Source organism: Camelus bactrianus, chromosome 17, assembly GCF_048773025.1.
Source record: "Camelus bactrianus isolate YW-2024 breed Bactrian camel chromosome 17, ASM4877302v1, whole genome shotgun sequence".
Taxonomy (NCBI): domain Eukaryota; kingdom Metazoa; phylum Chordata; class Mammalia; order Artiodactyla; family Camelidae; genus Camelus; species Camelus bactrianus.
This window is the reverse complement of record NC_133555.1, coordinates 42,922,863-42,945,649: the sequence shown is the minus strand read 5'-3', so window position 1 is coordinate 42,945,649 and position 22,787 is coordinate 42,922,863. Positions and strand designations below refer to the sequence as shown.

The 22,787-nt window shown below is 43.6% G+C and overlaps 1 protein-coding gene across 2 annotated transcripts in view; it reads left to right on the top strand.

Annotated features, from left to right (window-relative positions):
* The window catches only part of STAC (SH3 and cysteine rich domain), a 95,241-nt gene that overhangs the window by 34,172 nt on the left and 38,282 nt on the right, over positions 1 to 22,787 (top strand). For both annotated transcript variants that reach the window (XM_010946262.3, XM_010946264.3), the window contains exons 3-6: positions 19,195 to 19,295; positions 20,743 to 20,824; positions 21,931 to 22,046; positions 22,624 to 22,702. In XM_010946262.3, coding sequence (XP_010944564.1) covers positions 19,195 to 19,295; positions 20,743 to 20,824; positions 21,931 to 22,046; positions 22,624 to 22,702 — 378 coding nt within the window. The remainder of the gene's footprint in view (positions 1 to 19,194; positions 19,296 to 20,742; positions 20,825 to 21,930; positions 22,047 to 22,623; positions 22,703 to 22,787) is intronic.

Sequence of the window (22,787 nt, the reverse complement as noted above, 5' to 3'; positions counted from 1 at the left end):
TGACATATTTTTATACAATGGAATACTCCTCGGCCATAAAAAAAGAATAACATAATGCCATTTGCAGCAACATGGATGTGCTGCATATTTCAATGTAAAGTGACTCAGCCCACAAAGGTCTGTAACAGCGATTGTTCCCTCCTGGTGAATTATATCCGCATCCAAGTACAACGGCAGCCTACACTGTTTCATACTTCTGTCATGAACGCCCGCTGTTACAGTAATTCTTCCATCTTAGTTTTTTTTTAATACTTGCTTTCTATGCCATTAGCTACCTTTAACACTAAACCTTTTTGTCTTGTCATCTCAGTGCTTCTTTTGAAAATAAACATAATTACATTTTAGATTTCTTTTCTCCCTACCTGAGTTTTTATTCTTAAATGGAAGAGATGGATGCATTTGTATTTATTGTTAGGAGTTAAATATTTGGCTTTCCTTCTGCCTGTTACCATAGGATTTCTATTTTGTGTTTCCTGTTTCCTTCCAGTTCGTGTGTGTGTGTGTTAGTCATTGTGTGATTTATATGTTACTTCTTTTTATAACCTCCTGTGTTTTGGCAGATATATATTCTTCTCCTAATGATGACCACTGAGATTTTCAAAAAGCACTGTTCCCCATTTCTCAAGTTATTAAAAAGTAAAAATATACATGGTATTTTTAGTCCTCTATTATTCCAGATAAGCCTACCAAACTTTTAATCCCAACTCCCCTCCTGCCAGCAGTAGTGTTTTCTTGTTTTCGCAAATGAAGGATGACACTCTTGTCAATCCAGATTTTTATTGTCATTCCAATGTTTTGCAGTTAAGACCTTTGAGAATAAATCTTAAGAGATGCACACCTTTTATCACAAGATTTGTGTATATATTTAAACATTTCTAGTTTTAACTGATTTTGATATTTACCACCAGTTCTATTATTACATAACATCTCCATTCTTCAGCTTTTATTTTTGTTTCTCCGTTGTTCTGCATATATTTTCAGTAGTATTTTTCTAGAAGAGGACAAGAGCACCACAAGTGTAAGGGAGGTGGCTGCCGGGGCGCCACCTGCTCAGCTAATGACGCTCCCAGGTCGGGGCGCAATGGTGAGCCGGGTCCACCTGGGGACTTTTTTTTTTTTTTTTTAACTCTCCCTATTCTATTTTGTTTTTATTCTTTATTTTTTAGTTAACATACAGTCGGTTTACAATGTTGTGTTGATTTCTGGTGTACAGCATAGTGATTCAGATATATATTCCTTTTCATATTTTTTCATTATAGGCTATTATAAGCTATTGAATATAGTTCCCTGTGCTCTATAGTAGGTCCTCGCTGTTTGTTTTATATTTTACATTACCTGAACTCCCAGTTTATCCCTCCACACTCCCCTTTCCCCCTGGCAACCATAGCTTGTTTTCTGTGTCTGTGAGTCTGTCTGTTTTGTAAGTAAGTTCATTTGTGTCTTTTTTTTTTTTTTAAGATTCCACATATAAGTGATACCCTACAGTATTTTTACTTCACTTAGTATGACGTTCTCCAGGTCCATCCATGTTGTAGCAAATGGCATTATTTTATTATATTTTATGGCCGAGTAGTATTCCATTGTATAAATATACCACAACTGCTTTATCCAGTCATCTGTTGATGGGCATTTAGGCTGTTTCCATGTCTTGTCTATTGTAAATAGTGCTGCTGTGAACATTGAGGTGCAGGTGTCTTTTTGAATTAAGGTTCCCTCTGGATATATGCCCAGGAGTGGGACTGCTGGATAATATGGTAGTCTATTTTTAGTCTTTTGAGGAGTCTCCATACAGTTTTCGATAACAGCTGCAACAAACTGCATGCCCACCAGCAGTGCAGGAGGGCTCCCTTTTCTCCACAGCCTCGCCAGCATTTATTGTTTGTGGACTGTTGAATGATGGGCATTCTGAGTGGTGTGAGGTGATGACCTCATTGTAGTTTTGATTTGCATTTCTCTGATAATTAGCAATTATGATGTGCCTGTTGGCCATTTATATATCTTCACTGGAGAATTGCTTGTTAGGTCTTCTGCCCATTTTGGGGTCGGGTTGTTTGTTTTTTTGTTACGGAATTGTATGAGCCGTCTGTATATTCTGGAAATTAAGCCCTTGTCAGTCACATCATTTGCAAATATTTTCTCCTATTCTGCAGGTTGTCGTTTTGTTTTGCTTATGGTTTCCTTTGCTGTGCAGAAGCTTCTAAGTTTAATTAGGTCCCATTGGGTTATAGTTCAGGAATTCTCACAGGTCCCACTTACCACCCCTCAGCTGTTCTGTGGCTTCGTTCCCCAGCCCGCTGTCCTCTCACTGAAGCTAGTAGCGCACTCTCCAGCCTCCCCATTTACGCTAGTCCGTGAAATCCAAAGGCCTGAGAACTGCTGCTTGAGGACAGTGATGTGATCACCTGCAGGGTCGGTTCTGGCCTTCATTCTTCTAACAAGGACTTTGTGGAATTTTATTCTTTGTTCTCCTATATTCCCCAGGTTTTTTATTCCTTCTTTTGACTTCTTTATTGGAATATCTGGTTCTCCTGTATTTTACTCTCAGCCAAAAGCAGATGCTGTCTGTCTTCTGCTTGGTCTCATACAACCCTTTAAGTTGCCTTCCCTTACAGCCCTGTGAAGGAGTGAAGGAGGCGGGGGTGTGATGCAGTCACCTACATCAGACAGATGGCAAATGCGCCAGCATGAACTCCACAGGGCGGAGGCTGCGGTGTGTCGTGTTCAGTGTGGTACCCTCAGCGCTAAGCCTGGCACTGGACCTGTAACTGGTGTTCAGTATAATCTGTTGAGTGAAAGAATAGATAAATGAGTGCTCAGCCATTGAGAAATACCATTATCAGAGTTACGGTTATGATTATTTTTATCATACACAAAGGAAAAATTCCGAGGAGTTGAGGAGGAACAGCAGATCATCTGACCCCTATCTGGCCAGTCACTTATGCAGTGAAGGTACGGTGGTTGTGTTCTGAGGAGTTAAGGAGAAACAGTACGTCATCTCAACAGCCAGGGACCCACCAAACAGTGCTGGCTCGGTGCTGATAGCTAACACCTTCATAAATTCAACTGAGGAAACTGAGGTAGCAAAGGAAAAGGGGCCAGACTTATCTAGAAACTGGAAGAAGTGAGAAGGAGCCCCGAGCCTTTCAGCTGTAGGCCTGCTGGGCCTCCGCCACACAGACACTGTGGTGTTCGGCAGGCAGGGTGGCTTTAACAGGTCTTGTGATGCCCTCACTGGCTTTCCAAGGCCACCCCACCTCCTACCTCCATCCAGAGGATCAGACTGAGATGTCCTGAAGCCACATTTGTGAGGGAGAATGTCTGAATCCCATTTGGGGGGCCAGTCTGGGGAAGTCAGGAACTCAAAGGGACCGTTCGAGTCTGGTTCATCTCAGTGATGTGAGCCATGCTTCTACGTTTGTCCCTAAAATTTATTTTCTTAAGGTTCACATAGGCTGATATTAGGAGGACATGGGCACTCACATCTTCAACCCCCTCCTTAAACATCTGGTGACTATTAAGAATAAGAAAGGGACCAGGTGGTGATGAGAGAATCTTTATATGCAGACAGCTCTGCAGAAAAATCAACATTTCCCAGGTTGCCAGACACTGCCCCTGTCTTACCAGTGGAAGAAAGAAAATGTGGAACTTCATTCCTGTGAACTGTTTATTTTACTAGTAATTAACCGAAGTCTTCAATGGTCAAACTGGGGGGGGGGGGGTTAAAGAGCCAAAAGAAAGAGACTGTCCGTCTTGAATTAGACATCATGATGTTTGCAGATGTTTTGGTGATTTCTTGAATCACAGAATAGAGATGAACTTTTAGAGGAAAAATATTTTTCATGTCCCAAGGAAAAGATTTGTATTTTAGGAGTCTTTTAAGATCATACCTCAGCGGAAAGCAATGACAATCCGGGAGAGTATTTTCACTGCGTAAGTAACTGGTCAGACAGGGGACAATGATAACTTAAGGTGGTTTTGTTACACTTTCAGCCATTCCCTGAGGTCACCAGCTAGACGCTATTTAGTAATATCATAGCAAATATATATATTTCCATGTTCTTCTGAGACTCGCTGTGCTTCATATATTTTCTCCTTGTCCCATGTACCAAGAAATTTTAAAAGATGCCCAGGGCAGAAGGAGAAATCATGCAGGCTGGAGTGGAGTAGACAGAGAGTAGACAGTACTGTGAATCTTGGATACATTTTAAGAGGTTTCTAAACTTGTAGCTATAAAGCATTTCCAACTGTGACGATGCTGATTCCTGCCTTCCTGCTTGAGGTTCAGACCGAGCTGTGACAGATAGATGCAGAGAGGACCCATGATTAATTCCACGCTGGGAAGCTAGGGATCTCCAAGAACAGGCCACTTCCGCTTACAAACACAGGAGACAGAGACCTGTTGGAAGGTGTGTACCCTGCACCTGCATTCAGCTGCCAGGGCAGGGAATGCTCCACTGACCTACTTTAGAAATGTGCCTCAGCTTGTGCAGCTGCAGGGATACCACGTAAATGACAGAACTGGGCCAGGAGCAAAAAATAGGCCAGCCCTTTGTGTGTGTCTGGGACTCAAAGCATCGGGCAGGTGTGTGTGTTTGGGGGGGGGGGGGGACACCTGTACTGTGACCCAGTGGTTAAGGACAGAGGATGAGGGGAAGAGAACTACTAAAGCATCTTCTGTGTAGCTTACCGAACACTGCCTGGCTGCTGAACCAGAAAAATGAAGAGATTATTCTTTCACAGGCTTAGTTTACCTGGAAAGAAAATCCGGAAACTTATAGCTCCCCTGCACCCCTGGCCCCAACAGCATGACGGAAGGCCAGCACAGGAGTGCATGCATGCACACCTGTGCACACGTGTGCTCACCACACACACACACTCCACCTCCAGCCAGAGAAGTGTGTTTCCACAGACACGGCAGGAACGTGGTGTCAGGAGTTTACATCTGTTTCATTCCGTCCCTCATCCTGCACAATCTAAGATCCAAGCATTTTAGTGCCGTAAAGAGAAGTGACAAGAATGTCTCCTTGAACCCACGGAGGGACAGTGAGCCAGCCTGACTCTGACCCAGAAGGACTCTGTTGCTTTGCATGAGATCAGCCTGATAGCCCCGTTGGAAAGGAGATTTCAAGGAACTTTTTTTTTTTTCAGAGGGATGAAAGGTCACTTTTAATTTTTTTTTCAAGAAACATTTTCTGAGCATCCATTTTCTCCTTTTAAAAATACTTATCTGGTAGATGTGGCGTAAAGATCCAACAAGACAGGACCCAGAAGCCGTGGTGCCCAGTCAGCAGCAGTGTTCAGGGCTCTTTGCTTGTCGTCCTGTCCTGGTGTCACAGGGGTGCGTGCTGGGGCTGGCCAGCCGTCTCGCCCCAGGTCTGGTCTCTCCCCTGGTCTGGTCTCTCCCCTCACCTGCCGGACCTCTGCTGCCGAGATGCCTTGTGGATGCCGAAATGCTTCCATCTTCACACAGGGAAGCAAAGCATCTCCTTCCTGATAAAATCTGCCGCTTTACTGCTGGTCTCTCCTGCTGGGGCAGATGGCGCACCTGCATGCTCTCAGCTCCCTGGCCAGACCCCCAAGGCCACCTTGGACTCCCCCCAGCCCCTCTCTCTAGAAATCCCATCCATGAACACACTTGGTCAGTTCCACTCCTGTGGTTTCTCCATGGCCAGTCCCTCCTCTCTTCCCACTGCTCCCGCCTCAGTCCAGGCTCCACACCACACGCAAACTGTTTCAAGAACAAAGACAAAGAATTTGTAGAAGTGAAACTTTGTCATCATCAGCAGTGCTAGTGAACATCTACAAGTGTCACTGCAAACAGATTCCAAACACAGACCTGCAAGAGAGAGCCATCAGAGCCAGAATGGAGTAGAGGGGTCGAGGGTGGGTGTCTGCGTTCTAGCTCTGCATTTAGTCAATTGAGTGACCATGGACAACTGATGTACCTTCTCTCCATCCCAGTGCCTCTCTGCTGAGAAAATAGCAATACTGCATGATAACTACGTAAGCTGATACATGGGAATGTTCTTTGTTGACTATGCAACTCAAAAACTGTTCATTATTATTAAAGGGATCTTTCTGTCGAAAGGTTAGATTAATAGTATGCCAGATTCCTGGGAGAGCACAGGGTGGGTAGAGGGAAGGCGCATAGCCTAGCTCGGCCAATCCATTCTTGGGAGACGTGAGGATAAACACAAATTCTTGAGCCCTAAGCTGGGAGAACAATTCTGAAGAAAGCAAATGAGACTGTGAAAACTGCTGACCTCAGAGAAGAGGAGAAGATAGAGCAGCAGAGATTATGAGTCCTGAGGTCAGGGGTGCTCCCAGATGGTCATGAGAAACTGATCGTTCAGAAAGACATCTCCTCTGAAAACTTCAAGCCGTACACACGTAACAGAAGGAAAGCCCGGTGGCCTCGGTATTAGGATGTGAACCGATGACCCAGAGGGCAAAGGCCATGGGTTCCAAACACAAAGCCCTGAGCCAACCCGACTCCCGTTGCTATTTCTGAAGCCCAGTGCGGGTGAGGGGCGGGGGAAGTAGGGAGAGTTTTTCCACTAGTAGTCAGGAACCGAAATAGGAAAGATCAACAGAGGCATTTATAAACAATGAATGCCATTAATTTTTTTTAAGCTAGGAAGGGGTTGGAAAAGATGTACTGTAGCAAGGAGTAGGGAAGGTAGGCAGGGAAAGATGGCCCAGGGGTCTTCACATTTTTTTAACGGTCCTTTCTGCTTGCTTAATGGCATTTCAGGTTGCTGGTGAATTACCGTATTAGTGAATTTCCAGGAAAGCTTGGAAACCATCTTGTTCAGTTGAACTCGTAGTAAGGAAGAGATAACATGGATTATTTTTAATCGAGGTCTCGTGACTACAGTTCAACTGTGATGGAAAAAATGTTCCCTTCTTTCCCCTTTATCAGAAAACTTTCTAACTCAGTGATGTCCAAACTTGGGGGACAGTTTAAGCTATACTGATCTAGTTCCAAAGCTCACGCTCTTTCTAGTGCAGCACATTCTGAAGACGGCGACAGGTAATCTAGGGTGCCTTTGGGGATGGTGAGAAAAGACTGTAAGACCTGGTTTGAGCTAGGTCTGCTTCACTTCCCAGTGTGGTGAGACAAGACCATTAGACCAGGACACCGGACACTGTATTTTTTTTTTTTTACCTTTTTTTAAATTGAAGTACAGTCAGTTTACAATGTTGTGTCAATTTCTGGTGCACAGCACAATGCTTCAGTCATACAGGAAATACATATATTCGTTTTCATATTTTTTTTCGTCATGAGTTACTGCAAGATATTGAATATAGTTCCCTGTTCTGTACAGTATAAACTTGTTGTTTATCTATTTTATATATATTAGTATCTGCAAATCTCAAACTCCCAATTTATACCTTCCTACCCCTCTTACCCTCTGGTAACCATTAGTTTGTTTTCTATGTCTGTGAATGTCTTTCTGTTTTGTAAATAAATTCATTCGTCTTTTTTTTTTTTTTTTTTTAGATTCCACATATAAGTGATATCATATGGTATTTTCCTTTCTCTTTCTGGCTTACTTCACTTAGAATGACAATCTCCAGGTCCATCCATGCTGCTGCAAATGGCATTATTTTATTATTTTTAATGGCTGAGATGTATTCCACTGTATAAATATATCACAACTTCTTTATCCAGTCATCTGTCAATGGTCATTTAGGTGGCTTCCATGTCTTAGCTATTGTAAACAGTGCTGCTATGAACGTTGGGGTGCATGTATCTTTTCAAATTAGAGTTCCCTCTGGATATATACCCAGGAGTGGGATTGCTGGATCAAATGGTAAGTCCTATTTTTAGTTTTCTGAGGAATCTCCATACTGTTTTCCGTAATGGCTACACTAAACTACATTCCCACCAGCAGTGTAGGAGGGTTCCCTTTTCTCCACATGCTCTCCAGCATTTGTCATTTGTGGACTTTTGAAAGACGGCCATTCTGACTGGTGTGAGGTGATATCTCATTGTTTTGATTTGCATTTCTCTGATAATTAGTGATATTGAGCATTTTTTCATTCGCCTGTTAGCCATTTGGATGTCTTCATTGGAGAATTGCTTGTCCAGGTCTTCTGTCCATTTTTGGATTGGGTTTTTTTTTGTTATTAAGTTGTTTGAGCTGTTTATATATTCTGGAGATTAAGCCTTTGTCAGTTACATCATTTGCAAATATTTTCTCCCATTCCGTAGGTTGTTTAGTTTTGCTTATGGTTTCCTTTGCTGTGCAAAAGCTTATATGTTTAATTAGGTCCCATTTGTTTATTTTTGCTTTTATTTCTATGCTGGGTAGACTGCCCTAGGAGAACATTGCTAAGATTTATGTCAGGGAATGTTCTGCCTATGTTTTCTTCTAGATTTATCGTGTCTTGTCTTATATTCAAGTCTTTAAGCCATTTTTTAAATTGAAGTACAGTCAGTTACAATGCTTCATTTTCTGATGTACAGCACAATACCCCAGTCATGTATATGCATACATATATTCATTTTCATATTTTTCATTAAAGGTTACAAGATACTGAATATAGTTCCCTGTGCTATACAGAAGAAATATGGGGGGGGGTGTTCATCTATTTTTATATATAGTGACTAACATTTGCAAATCTCAAACTCCCAAATTTATCCCTTCTCACCCCCTTTCCCATGAAAAACGTAAGATTGTTTACTATGTCTCTGAGTCTGTTTCTGTTTTGTAGATGAGTTTATTAGTGTCTTCTTTATCTTTTTTTAAGATTCCACATATGAGTGATAACCACATGGTGTTTTTCTTTCTCTTTCTCTTACTTCACTTAGAATGACATTCTCCGGGTCCATCCATGTTGCTGCAAATGGCATTATTTTATCATTTTTTATGGCTGAGTAGTATTCTATTACATAAATATATCACAACTTCTTTATCTAGTCATCTGTTGATGGACATTTAGGTTGTTTCCATGTCTTGACTATTGTAAATAGTGCTGCTGTGAACATTGGGGTGTATGTATCTTTTCCATTTAAAGTTCCCTCTGGATATATGCCCAGGAGTGGGATTGCTGGATCGTATGGTAAGTCTGTTCTTAGTGATATGAGGAATCTCCATACTGTTTTCCATAATGGTTGCACCAAACTGCATTCCCACCAGCAGTTTAGGAGGGTTCCCTTTTCTCTGCAGCCTCTTCAGCATTTGTCATTTGTGGACCTTTGAAGGCCATTCTAACTGGTGTGAGGTGATACTTCATTATAGTTTTGATTTGCATTTCTCTGATAATTAGCAATACTGAGCATTTTTTTAATGTGCCTGTTGGCCATCTGTATGTCTTCACTGGAGAATTGCTTGTTTAGGTCTTCTGCCCATTTGTGGATGGGTTGTTTAATTTTTTATTAAGTTGTATGAGCTGTTTATATATTCTGGAAATTAAGCCTTTGTCAGTGGCATTAGTTGCAGATATTTTCACCCATTCCTTAGGTTGTCATATTGTTTTCCTTATGGTTTCCTTTGCTATGCAAAAAGCTGGTATGTTTAATTAGGTCCCATTTGTTAATTTTTGCTTTTATTTCTGTTGCCTGGGTAGACTGGCCTAGGAGAACATGGCTAATAAGCTTTATGTCAGAGAATGTTTTGCCTATGTTTTCTTCTAGGAGGTTTATCGTGTTTTGTCTTATATTAAGTCTTTAAGAGATTTTGAGTTTATATTTGTGTATGGGGTGACGGAGTGTTGTAACTTCATTGATATACGTGCTGCTGTCCAGTTTTCCCAACACCACTTACTGAAGAGACTGTCTTTTCTCCATTGTATGTTCTTGCCTCCTTTGTCGAAGATTAATTGACTGTAGGTCTGTGGGTTTATTTCTAGGCTCTCTATTCTGTTTCATTGATCCATATGTTTGTTTTTATGCCAATACCACACTGTTGATTACTGTAGCTTTATAGTATTGTCTGGAGTCTGGAAGGGTTATTGAAAATGGTATTTTTAAAGAGTTCTGGACTAGCTCCTTTTGTATTGAAGTATAATTGATCTACAATGTGTTAATTTCTGGTGTACAGCATAGTGATTCAGTTATACATATATATTTCATTTCATATTCTTTTTACAAGGTATTGAGTATAGTTCCCTGTGCTACACAATAGGACCTTGTTGTTTATGTATTTTATGTGTAGTAGTTAGTAAATGCAAATCCAGTTCTTTTATCCCTGATTTCCAAATGTGATCAGTCAAAAATCTGCTTGATGCAAGCAGAAAATACAACTGAAAGGTTTCAGTCCAATCTAGTTGATGGAGAGGAAGAAATAATCAAAGGACACCAGCCAGAGATGCAAAGTCAATGGTGAATTAAATCAGACTTGCTATAGGGTCCCAGCTCTACATCTTACTAGCTAAATCATCTTCAGTAAACTATTTAAACTCTGTGATCCTCAATTTTCCATTAGTTAAGTGTGGAATAATAACTAACTTCAAGAAGTGTTGTGTGCAAGAGGACATATGGGATGTCCCTAACTCTTGCTGATTCTGAGCACTGTCCCCAGATGACGTGGCCCTGATCTTGGTGTCCTCTCAGTTGTCAAGCTTTCAGGAATGAAGAAGGCAGCTCTGTGTACACAAAGGAAAAGGGAATTCGTAATCATGATCCCTGGGTTCAGATTTCATCTCTGCACCCCTTCTTCGTGTGGCCTTACAGCAAAGACTTGCATCTGTGGTTGTCAACCAGGGGCCGTGTTGCCTTCAAGGTAAAGTTTTAAGATTTAGCAAATAAAAAGACTGGCCACCCAGTTAAATTTGAATTTCAGAAGTTTTTTTAGTGTATATCACAGACAGTATTTGGGATGCAGTTGTCCCATGGAATATTTGAGATACTCTTATACTAAAAAATAATTTATCTTAAAATTTAACTGGACTTTCTGTAATTTATCTAGCAAGTCTATGCCCAGGGACATTTAATAATGTCTGGAGATGCTTTTGGTTTTGACAGTTCAGGAGAAGAGGTGCTCCTGGCATCAGGTGGGTGGAGACCAGGGATGCTGCCATCCATCCCATAATGCATAGGCCAGCTGCCTGACACTCATGCAGCAAAGAATTACCAGACCCTAAATGTCAATAGTGCAGAGGCTGAGAAGCTCGGCTGGAACTGGCATTTTTTTTTTTAAAAAAGTGCTTTGAAATCAGTAAAGCATTGAAAGCTAGCCATTAAATGTTGAAAGCAAAATAAAGGGAGATGGGCGCTTTCCCCCAGACAACCAGAGGCAGTGGAAGAACAGTCCGTGAAGTCTGCCCAGTGTGCTCTGAGGAATCAGAGGAAGGAGGGACCTTGAAGGACGCTTTTCCGGGAAAGGAAAACAAAGTCTGCCGCCCAAGTCAGTCCATGCAGGGTGCGCAGCGCTGGAGTGAGCGGGGTGCCAGGCCGGGACACGCAGTGGCAGGACGTGGCATCCAGGGCGGCGCTGTCCCCCACCTCCGCCCTGTTGCTCCCATTCTTTCCCCTGAGCTGTCAGACTCCAGACCCCGCCCGCCAGTTCACAACAATGGGAACTCCAGAAACAAACCCAGCAACTCCCCTCATCTCAGCGTGACTCGATAATCCTTCAGGAAAGTAATGCTTCCTTTTGGAGACAGGTAGTATCTTACTTTTCACAAAAGGAAAATATGCTTTTTATAGAAAATGAGCAAATACAAACAAACAAAAACAAGAACAAAAAAGCACTTATGCTGCAACCTAGGTAGAAATATTATTACCATCTTGGCACATGTCCCGCCAGACTTCTTTACCTGCATGTATGTGCTCACTAAAGTCAGAGTTTTCTAAACATTTTATGTTTTACTGTGTTTTGACCCTTTAACATTATATTGTGAACATATGAACGAGACAGAGGCAGTGGTTGCACAACACTGAGAATGTACTAAATGCCACTGAACCGTTCACTTTAAAATAGTTAATTTTATGTCATGTGAATTTCACCTCAATTTTTTAAAAAAGTGGGGAGAAAAAAACAAAGCTGTGGCCCCGAACCAAATCTGGCCCACTGCCTATTTTCATATGGACAAGTTTTTACATTTTTTTTAGTTGTTGAAAGATAATCCAAAGAGGATTTCATGACACATAAGAAGTATATTCAAATTTCAGTGTCTATAAATAGAGTTTTGTGGAGACACAGCCACGCTCCTTTGGTTGCTTATTATTTATGTCTGCTTTCAGGCTACAGCAGCAGAGCTGAATAGATGCCGTAGAAACGGTGTGGCTTGCGAGGCTTAAAATATTTACCATCTTACCCTTTACTGAGAAACTGTTCTGGCCCCTAGTATAACCCCTCAGAAGGAGAAAACAAAAACAAAAACAAAAAAACCTTCTAACTTACTTAAGGGCCAAGGTTGGTGTTGTTGAATGGCTTTCTTCTGGAGAGACCCTTACATTCTACTGCCAAAATCTTCAGATTACTGGAAGATAAGTATTTTTCAAAGGAGGAATTGGGAAGCTGTCTGCCTTCCTCCTGGCAATTATGTCTTCATGTGATGAGCCTACAGACTACACTTTAAAAATACTACATCTTCATCCATTTATCTGTCAGTGGACACAGAGGTTTCTTCCAAATCTTGGCTACTGTAAAGAATGGTGCTATGAACATGGGGGTGCATATATCCTTTAGAATTAGCGTTTTTGTTTTCTTCAGATAAATACCCAAGAGTGGAATTGCTGACTTGGATAAAGAAGATGTGCTGTATACACAGATACATGTATCTATATATACCATGGAATATTACTCAGCCATAAAAATGAAATTTTGCCATTTGTGACAACATTGATGGATTTGGAGGGTATTACACTTAGTGAAATAAGTAGGAGAGAGGAAGACAAATACTGTATGTTTTCACTTATATGTGGAATCTAAAAAATAAAGTGAATGAACAAGCGTAACAAAACAGACAGACTCACAGATGCAGAGAACAGACTAATGGTTATCAGACTGGAGAGAGGAAAAACAGGTGAAGAGGAGTGAAAAAAATCAAACTACTAGGTATAAAATAAATAAGTGTACAGCACAGGGAATACAGCCAATATTTTCTAATAACTTTGTGTGGAGTATAATCTACAAAAATATCAAATTACTGTGTTGCACACTGAAACTAATACTGTAAACCAACTATCCTTCAATAAAAATACTAGAGGATAAGACAGCATTTCTGATGCTGTGGTGGGTATCATAAAAATATCGCTGGTGGCGTGCTCAGTGTGGGAGAGGTGAGTACCAAAGAGTAAGCCCAGGGGAGTGATTGCATCCTCTCTGACCCTCGGTCTCTTCTTTCTCCCCCATTTCCCTAAAAATCATAGCCAACAAGGGCAAGGGAGAGACTCACTGACCTCAGTACGGCTTCTCCACAGTCCTTGCCAGAGGTTCCAAATGCTAGTCTGAGCAGAAATGAGAAGTCTGACATCTCAGCTGCCCGTCTTTCAGTAGTGTGAATGAGAGTGCATACCCATCCCGTCTGTCTTGCTTTGCTGTTGCGCTTGTCTTTTTTAATACTCTAGCCTCACTCTCACACCTTTCCCAGTGTAGCCCCCTTTGTTCTGGTCCCTGGAGGATCTCTCCAGAAAGCGGCCCAGTTTGCATTGTAGACGTGTGCCTAGAAAGCTGAGGGGAAATTCCGTGTACCCTGGCAGTTCTCACAGGATTTAACCAGCAGTTATATCTCTTCTTTTGGCCATGGATCTCAAAACTTTTACCAGTTTGGTCTGGGTCAGGCAGTTAGAGGTTCTGTTAACTTACCACCATAAATAAAAGAAAATTATTATGCATTACTGTGATTATAACTTTAAATATTATTTACATAAAATATTAATATAGTTGATAAGTATGAATGCTACTTAGAGCTATGCAGTGAATTCATTTGTAAATGAAACATTTCTTTAATATTTTATATCATATTCATGTTCAAAAGGTATTTGAGGTAAACTCTGACAAAGCAAGGATCAGCTTACTTGTTTGTAAATGGAGGTGTAAGGGAGGGACTGGGGTGTAGTCCACACGGGAGAGGAGGGTGTTGCCTGATCCAATCCTGAGGCTGGAATGTCCAGGTCAGCCTTAAGTCTGGAAACCGTGACCTCCAGGAAAGTCATTCTACAGAGTTGAGATGCTGCACTTGAGCCATGTCACCACTTCCTTTCCTGCGTAATTCTGTCTCATTCCTTGGGCTAGCAAAGATTCAAAGGTAAAAGGCCCACGAATAATGCTAGCTGCATGGTGATGCCAGTATGTATCATCCAGCGGAGGTTTTGTTATAGTGTTTAGTCTAGAAAGACGGATTCTGTCAGCTCTGCGCATAGTCCCTAGCCCGGAAGTGCCTCTGGTCTGCCCGGCCGCTGCAGACTCACCCACTGCGTCAGCTTCCGTCTCTCTGGCTCTGAGGTCCTTCTGTGGGTCGGGCTTCCGGCCCCCGTGGGCTCTGCGCTCCTGGTGCAGGCCGTCTCCTCATCCCCTGCCGACTCCTCTCCCAGCCGTGGCCTGTACTGGTGGGGCTGAGGGGAGCCCAGTGGCCCAACCTATGAGAATAGGAGCCTGGAACATCCTGGAACCATCTCGTCTGTATTTACCTTTGAATCATTTATATATCTCTTATGTAATTCAAGGAATATGTATGGGTCTACTTCTAGATATACACACACATATATATTATATATTTCTAGATTTAAGAAATTTTTTTCCCAAACCATAGTGAAGGATCAGTCTTACAGTCTCATTTACATTCATTCCAATCAAATAAATTGTAGGGGTGATTCTACGGTTGTACAATCTGGAAGCAAACTAATTATCAGTAACAATTATAATGACTGTTTATTGGTGATTTAAGTACCGTCTGATTACAAGTTTATTTTTACTCATTCTCTGTATTTCTCTAGGTGAGTGATCTCAAGTGCAAACCATTGTTTGAGCCTGTTCTGTCTTTAACTCTGATCCTACATGCAGTTCAACTAAGGGTTAAGCAATGCCTTGATGGCAAAATGTTATCAGAATGAGTCTGACCGATTGTTTTAGAAATATCTATAATCAGTATCATTTTTTAAAGAGCCTGTCATCCAGTGTAGTTGATTCAGCCCTTTGCATTGAGAAAAACCCCTTCAATATGTTCTCCCAATGCCTATATATGAAGTTTTTATTCACTGGAGTTTCAGCACTTGGCTTTCTACAGACAGCTCACTCATTCCTAGTGGTAAATGATACCAGGCTCGCAAAACAGCTCGGTGCCTGACAGTTAGTGTTGTCCTGGTTTGCACTGATCCATTCCCAACTCCACCTCAATATCATAACTCACATTCTGAGCAATTTTCAGCCGTAACTCACAGAATTCCCTTAGCTCTATCCCACAAGTTCATATCCCAAGGAAGAACTGATGGTGTCTGATCAGCTGGCCCCCATACCTCCCTGTCTCCAGACACCAAGGACCACATCATGTGAAGGGGTTAACCTGACCCGGTTTCCAGCAACTTCATTTTTTTTATTTGCTTGTTTTCACAGTAGGACGTGAGAAGAGTTTAAAGACGGTCCTGATGGTACTGAAAAAAACTACCAGGGAAACTGCGTCATCCTAAAACCCAGACTCACTTCTGAAAGACGACCACGTTCATCCTCTTTAATGGTTTCTTCTGGCATCTATTTCAGTATTTCTAATCTCTTCTACTACTATTTATTGACCAAGCAAACATGGGTTGGCGTCCTGCTATCAAGGAGAAGGGTTCAGCTCTCACCCCGTGCCTGTTCCCCTCTTCCTCCATCTCACCTTCCCGCAGGAGTTCTGTCACAATCTTGGCTGCTCCCTTGCTCTCTCATCTTCCCAGGTCTTTTTATCACAGTTCTGTGTTAACTAAATGGTCAGTGTATACACTATCATGACTACTGCTATCTTCCAAATCAAGAAGTGTACGATGATTACGTTTCTTTCCTTCCACAAGTTTTCTATTTTCATTTCCTGGACTTTTCGTGCACCTATGATTGGGATTTTTTTCCCCCATATGCTCCCATGTATCTGTCAAATGCCATGTCTATTATAATATCCAAATCTAAAAAAGTACCAGTAAACTTTCAAGTTCCGTGTTTTTCCCCACGTCTACTCCCTTAATTCATCTATGGCTCTTGTCTAGGGCTGTTACAGTGTGGTCATATGGGCATATCATTCACCTCTCCTCTGGGTAGGTCTTCTGTTGTGCACTGAAGCTGATATTTTTCTCTTTCTTGATTTACTTATTCATCTTTCTGAGGCACATCCTTCAGTAACTTTCTAAGAGAGAGTACATGGGAAGTAAATATTTTTAATTCTTGGAGCTCTGAATAGCTGTTTATTCTGCCTTCATACTTGTTGATAATTTGGCTGGATATAAAATTCTAGGTTGGGAATCATTTTCTCAGAATTTTGAAATCCTGCAGTTTTGTAAGCCCTGTGGCCTTCTATATTCCAAGTTCTTCTTGGGAAATTCAACCATCCTCTCTTCTGCTGAATTGCTTACCATACCTCCGGTGGCTGTCTTCCAAGTGCGTGCTCTTCTACTCTCACCACTCCTCCCAGTAACCTTGTTATTTGGAATTTGTATCATCTTTTTACTCTTACTAATTTTAGTGGGGTTTGGGTATGAGCAAGTGGGCAGTTCTTACTGAGTGGCTGGCCAGTCCACCGTGTTTACTCCAAGTCCAGAGATCTCTTTGTTTCCAAGTATTTAACCCCCTGCAATCCCCTTTGCATATATTATGATGCTGCTACTATTAGCAACCTTTAGAGTAGCTGCTGACGTTCCCATTTGATAATGAGACAGCTGAGGCTCCAAGAATGGTAGTAGTTTCCTTAAGTTTCAAGAGCCAGCCTGAGAGATACTCAAATTTAAAACCATGTTTTTCCTGCCCTACTGAGGCACGAGGGTCACATTCAGTGCTGCCTCTGTGACAGAGGGCAGTAGTAATACAACAGGTTGGTCCACGGCTGCTCCGCATCTTGCTACAGTAACCTAATGCCACTGCTGGGATGTGAATTTTTCCTTTGAACTATTCTCTGAGCCACAGAATACAAGCTTTCCTCTTCAGCCACTCTTGTATTCCAGAGTAGGAATTGGAACACCTAAAACCGAGTAATTGCTGGTGGTCTGACTCATACAGTGGAGTATATTAGAACAAACAAGGAGAACTGAAATTATGGTGTTCAGGTCTGAGGGAAAATACACCGTAATATATAATGGCTCTATTTCAGAGTCTAGCACACAAAGAAATAACTTTCCTCTTTGAAGCTTTCACTTAGATTTTCACATAAGACACAAATAGCATTCTCTATTTGAAAACAAAAATTAAGTTACTGCTTCCAAAGTCCAGCCTTTTGAAGGCATTGCAATTGTTCAGCTAAGTGGTTATTCTTAAAAAGAAAAAGACTTTCCAGCTAGTATTTATGAACAAGCACACCTACCTGATAATTCATGGTGTTTATATGTCACTTCGCCTTTCTGTGGTTATAACAGCAGACGTGGTTTGTGTTCAGTGATGCCTTTGTGGAGGGTGTTTTCAGGCAGGACCTCCTCTGACCTGAGGCAAGTCATTTTGCTGCTTGGACCCTCAGGCTTCTCATCTGTGAAATAAAATCATAGAGATGATCTGCAAGTCCTCTTTTCGCTCTTGAATGCCATTTCTACATCATCGATGAAATCAACTTCAATTAATTATCTAAATCAGTCACCACTGACTTCAGTGCATGTGTGCCTACAGAAGAATTGGTTCGTTAATTTCTTTAATACTTACTTATTTATTCATACCCAGAGCCGGGTCTACTGTGGACAGATTCCATCCTTAGCTTCATTGAGTTCATAATCCAGAGGAAAAGGCAGACAAAAACAAACTCTCAAATAGTCATTGTGATAAATACCATGAAAGATAACAACAGAGTGCTAGGAAAAGACACGTTAGACGGGGGAAGTGGAATGTCTCCAAGAAGGCTTCATTGGCGAAATGACGGGCAACCTCAAAGCACGAGGAGCAGTGAAACAAGGGAAGAGTGACGGACACAGCATTCCAGGCACACAGGCACCGCGCGTAAAGACCCTGAGGGTTTAAAGAGCTTGTGCATTTAAAGAACTTGATGAAGGTCACGTGGTTAGACCCTGGTGAACAAGACAGGCTGGCCTGAGATAGTTAGAAACCTACAAAGTCTTGCCCCCATGGTGAGCATTTTGTGCAACATCAGGAAGGCAGGCAGAGCCACTGAGAGAAGCTAAGCAAGAGGAGGAGGGGATTCAAGCACATCTGTAGATAACTCTGGTCCTGCTACACACGCTGGAGGGAGGGGAAAACAGATGAAGGCAGTTCAATCCAGATTCAGTCTAGACAAGGGATGGGGGTGGTTTTGATGAGGAGGCAGTGGTGGTGAAGAGGGTGGATGTTCCCCACTTGGGGTATCGTCATTGTGTGTCTGTAGTCAGCTGTGGTACATACAGTGGGAGATCTGTGGCCTCACGTGTCATGGTACTTGGACGTATTAATTCCTCAACTCCACTGACGTATAGGGGTTCCCACTGCCTTTCAAGGTGGTCTTCTCGGGCAGCATTCCACATAGCCACATGTGATCCACAGGAAATATTCCCACATCCTTTTCCTGACAAGCTTTTGGAGTGCAGGCCTTGCCTATGTGACTCTCTGTCCTCAGTCACTCCCATCTCTCCGCCACTGAAGAGCATCCTCAGCCCCACTTCCATGCAGACCACACGGTTCCCTCTTTGTTGGTCATCCTCCAGATAGTCTGCCCAACAGTTCAAACCCTGTGATGGGAATTCCAGCAAAAGGGAGCAGAATTTCAGGAGTTGGACTACTCAGCAACACTTCCAGGAGAGCAGAAATGTGACCTCTATGAACAGAAATGTGACCTCTATGAAGAGCAAAGAAAGTAGGATTTGCAGGCTTGAATTGAGAAAACAGTGGAAGCAGAGGGGGCTGCGATTTCCTAGAGGAATGAACAGGGAAGGACTGGAGGGAAACCAGAGGCGAGACTTTCGGTAGAAAAACGTGGAAGAATGGGAGTGGCATCTCCCATGACATTTTGTCCATTCTGAAAGCTTCATACAAAAGTCAGAAGAACTGCCTGGGTTCTGGGACCAATCACTTTTTCAGTGAGTTCAGACCAGTTACCAGGAAAAAGAGTAGGTTGTAGCCTAACCAGAGCTCACCGTCTCTCCAACAGGAACTACTGCTAAACACGGGCTGCGCTGCAAGGCCTGTAAGATGAGCATCCACCACAAGTGCGTGGACGGCCTGGAGCCCCAGCGGTGCATGGGCAAGCTGGTAAGGGCCTGGGCTGGGAGTGTGCCCTGGAACCCCCTGTGCAGGGCTCCACCCTGCCCAGTCAGATCACTCCATTCAGACCCCTTCCTGGCAGCACCCGGGACACCAAGAAGGTAGCCCCGAATCTTGTGTTGGCGAACTTGGCTTCCTGGTTGGCGTAATGATAGAGCAGGGGGAGAGCTTTGTCAGCCTCAGATGTGCATGTTTCACTTGTGAAAAGGATCCAGGGTCCTTAATAGGGTGGACAGCAGCCTGACTTGGGTTGGGAGTTTCTCAGTTTTTACACCAGAAGTTCTACCTCTGGGACTGTCTGGATTTTAAAAGTAAAATTCAGGCATCCTAGTAACCCCCTCAGCCCCAGGATGATGAGGGTGGTTGGCTGCCCTCACCTCACACTTAATTGGCTGACAGCTCAGTGGGTGTCAAGAATGGGCTAGAGATTACTTGCTCCATGTCTGTGGGGCAGTTAGTGGAAATCTACACTGCTTCACAGATCATGGTGGCCAAACCAAGGGAGGTGGGCTCGGCCTGGCCCGTTCTGCACTCACCATCCCATCTCAGGGGCGTGGGCTTCAGGACTGGTGCCACACATTGATAAAAAGCAACCCAGGGCACTTCTCAGGATATCTGAAAGTAGGATGGCCAAGGAACTCTAGAAGGGACCCAGAATGTCTACCCTAGAGATACTGAGGGCATGAGAACTGTCTTCAAAAAAATTCAAGAACTGTCACCCAGAGGAAGAATTCCATTGTTCTCTGTGGCTCCAGGGAAAAGACCTAGGGTCAGTAGGTACCAAGCCTTAATCAGAGATAATGTCACCAAAGTCCTGCCTCCAGGGTGAGTGAGAGCTCCTCCTACCCAGCCCCCAGCACTGGCAGTGTTCACAGGAAGATACAACTTGCAAGGAACACTGGAGAGGATTCTGGGATTCTAGTAGAGGCGGGGCCCCTAAGTTCCCTTCTAACACTGGGAGACAGTAAGCAAGACTCTTAAAGAGCTCACCTCCTTACCCTCATTGGCAATGTCCTCTTCTCGAAACCCCCCGCCTCACTTGCTCCCCTCCTCCTCCTCCAATGGTGATGCCCACAAGCCAAGGCAAAGACCGTGATGAGAAGTCAGGAAAACAGAAAGGAACCTGGAACACACAGCGCCCAATTCTGAGCAGAGCTCATGAGACATACCAGGGACCTGAGGTCTACCTGTGAGGTCTGCTTGCCCATGCCCGACAGGGAGGGGCAGGGCTGGGGGGGCTTGCTTTCTGGATGGAGTTTTGCTCCATTGGCACCTGTACCTCCCCCAGGGATAAATTATAGGACATGTCAGCTTCTTAACGGGAGATAGGGAGGTGCCCCTGGAGAAACCAACTAGTTTCGTTTTGAGAGTTCTTGTGTGGTTGTCTCCTTTCATCAGTGACATTAGGCCCTTCTCTTTCTCATTCTCTCTCCAGCCAAAGGGGTTTCGGCGTTACTACAGCTCCCCCTTGCTCATTCATGAACAGTTTGGATGCATTAAAGAAGTTATGCCCATTGGTGAGTTGGGACATGGATGGGTTGAGTTGGGTTGGGGGCAGCAACATCAACACTGGTGGCTGCTCCTCTCCCAGGTCCCAGGGCCACAATACCAGCGAGGGCTGTGTGTGTGCATTGGTTTGGTGGCGAACTGAGTTATGGTCGTGTGTTTTTGCTGGAGGGAAAGCATAAAGTGGACCAGATTCTCCAGGAACTTTTGTCCTCCCCCTGGTGAAGCCTGAAAGGCACTCAAGCCCCAAAGGCTGCGGATAGACTCTGCCAGCCGTCAGCAGCCTGGTGGGGAGAAAAGAGCTTTGAGGACGGCAGCCCAGACCTGGGTCAAAGCCCAGCCTCCCCATCGGCCAACTCTGTGTCTGAACAAGTTACTCAACCCATTGGGCCCTATGAAATGAAAACAGCCATGGTTGCTTTTCATAATTTTTGTAAAATATATATACGCATTATAAACCAATGCTTGGAAGGGACTCAGTGAGTATCAGTTATTCTTTAGTGAGGACAAAAAAATGTCTTATATTTTATAGATCTTTCTGGCTTAATGTATTTTTTAACAATAACTTGCAGTTTACTTCTATTGTTTCTCTCTTTCTGAAAATCTCCGCGTTTATGTTTGCTTTGGGTGGGGGCAGGGGAAGCAAGTTTTAAACTAGAAATATATAAACCAGATGGTTTTTCATTAGAAATTCAGGAAGGCTGGTAACATCAGATTCTTTCCAAACACTTACCTCCTACTGCAGACTTTATGTCACAAGACTTCCTACCTTGGTAAGCAGAGCCTTTCGCTAGAGGAAATAAAGCTGGTCTCTGGGAAGAATCTTGACCTTGGCATCCTGGGGATGGATAACAAAAGAAAAAACCAATCAGTTAGGAAGCGTTTGAGAGCAGACAGTGCAGGGGAGGGGCCTGGAAAATGGGCACACGTCATGGGGGGGCACATCTGCGAGGAAAGTTTGACCAAAAAAGCCCCGTTTTCCCAGGGGTTAGTGTGTCTGTCGTGCAGAACCTACTTCCCGGTGCTGTTAACCCAGGATGTGTGACAGGTGGTTGGCGGTGTCCCTGACAGTGACTTGAGGAAACCCTTCTCAGATGAGCCTTCTTTTCCGTTGCAGCCTGTGGCAATAAGGTGGACCCCGTGTACGAGACCCTCCGCTTCGGCACCTCCCTGGCCCAGAGGACAAAGAAGGGCAGCTCCGGCAGTGGCTCTGATTCGCCTCACAGAACCTCTGTAATTGTCTTCTTCCTCCCTCGGTTCACCTGCTGTGGCCCCGGGCTGGGCAGACTGTGGGTTCTACCTAAATGAATCCTGGCGGGAGTCTGTAGGGAGCCAGGCAGCCTCCAAAGGGACCTCCAAGTGCCTTGGACCATTAAAGGTTAACTGCCTGTTGCCAACATCCAAACATCCTTTTACTTTCCTCCTCAGAGACCAGGCTCTTGGTCTCCTGCTCCTCGACTCCGTGTACTCTGCCCCTCCCTTCCCACCAGCATTGGGTAGCAGAGCTGCCAACGCAGAGAAAGGTTTGAGCCCAACAATGGGCAGAAGCAGGGAAGTCCCAGCTGTGTCCCGTTCTCCTGGCTGCACCCCAGCTCAAGAATACAGCCATTGCTCACATTTTCTCAGCCCTTTCTAAGACAAGGTACACTCTAGTTTCACACAAAAACTGCCCTCCAGAGAGCAGTGATGCAATTCTTAAGACAGTGTCATGCAAATTTCATCTTAGTTCTTCTACTGATATCAAAATCTCTGCTTAGTTGGCCACTGAAATAATTTTGCCCATTCCATGCTGTTCCCTCTTTTCCCCAAGACTTCAGATCTCGTGGAGGTTCCTGAAGAAGCTGACAGGCCAGGAGGCGGGTACGACCTACGGAAACGCAGCAACAGCGGTAAGTTGGGGCGTGGAGATCAGGCACCGCCCCGGCGCGAACAGGAATCACATCCTCCATCGTCCGGGTCAGCAGGCAGTGGCAG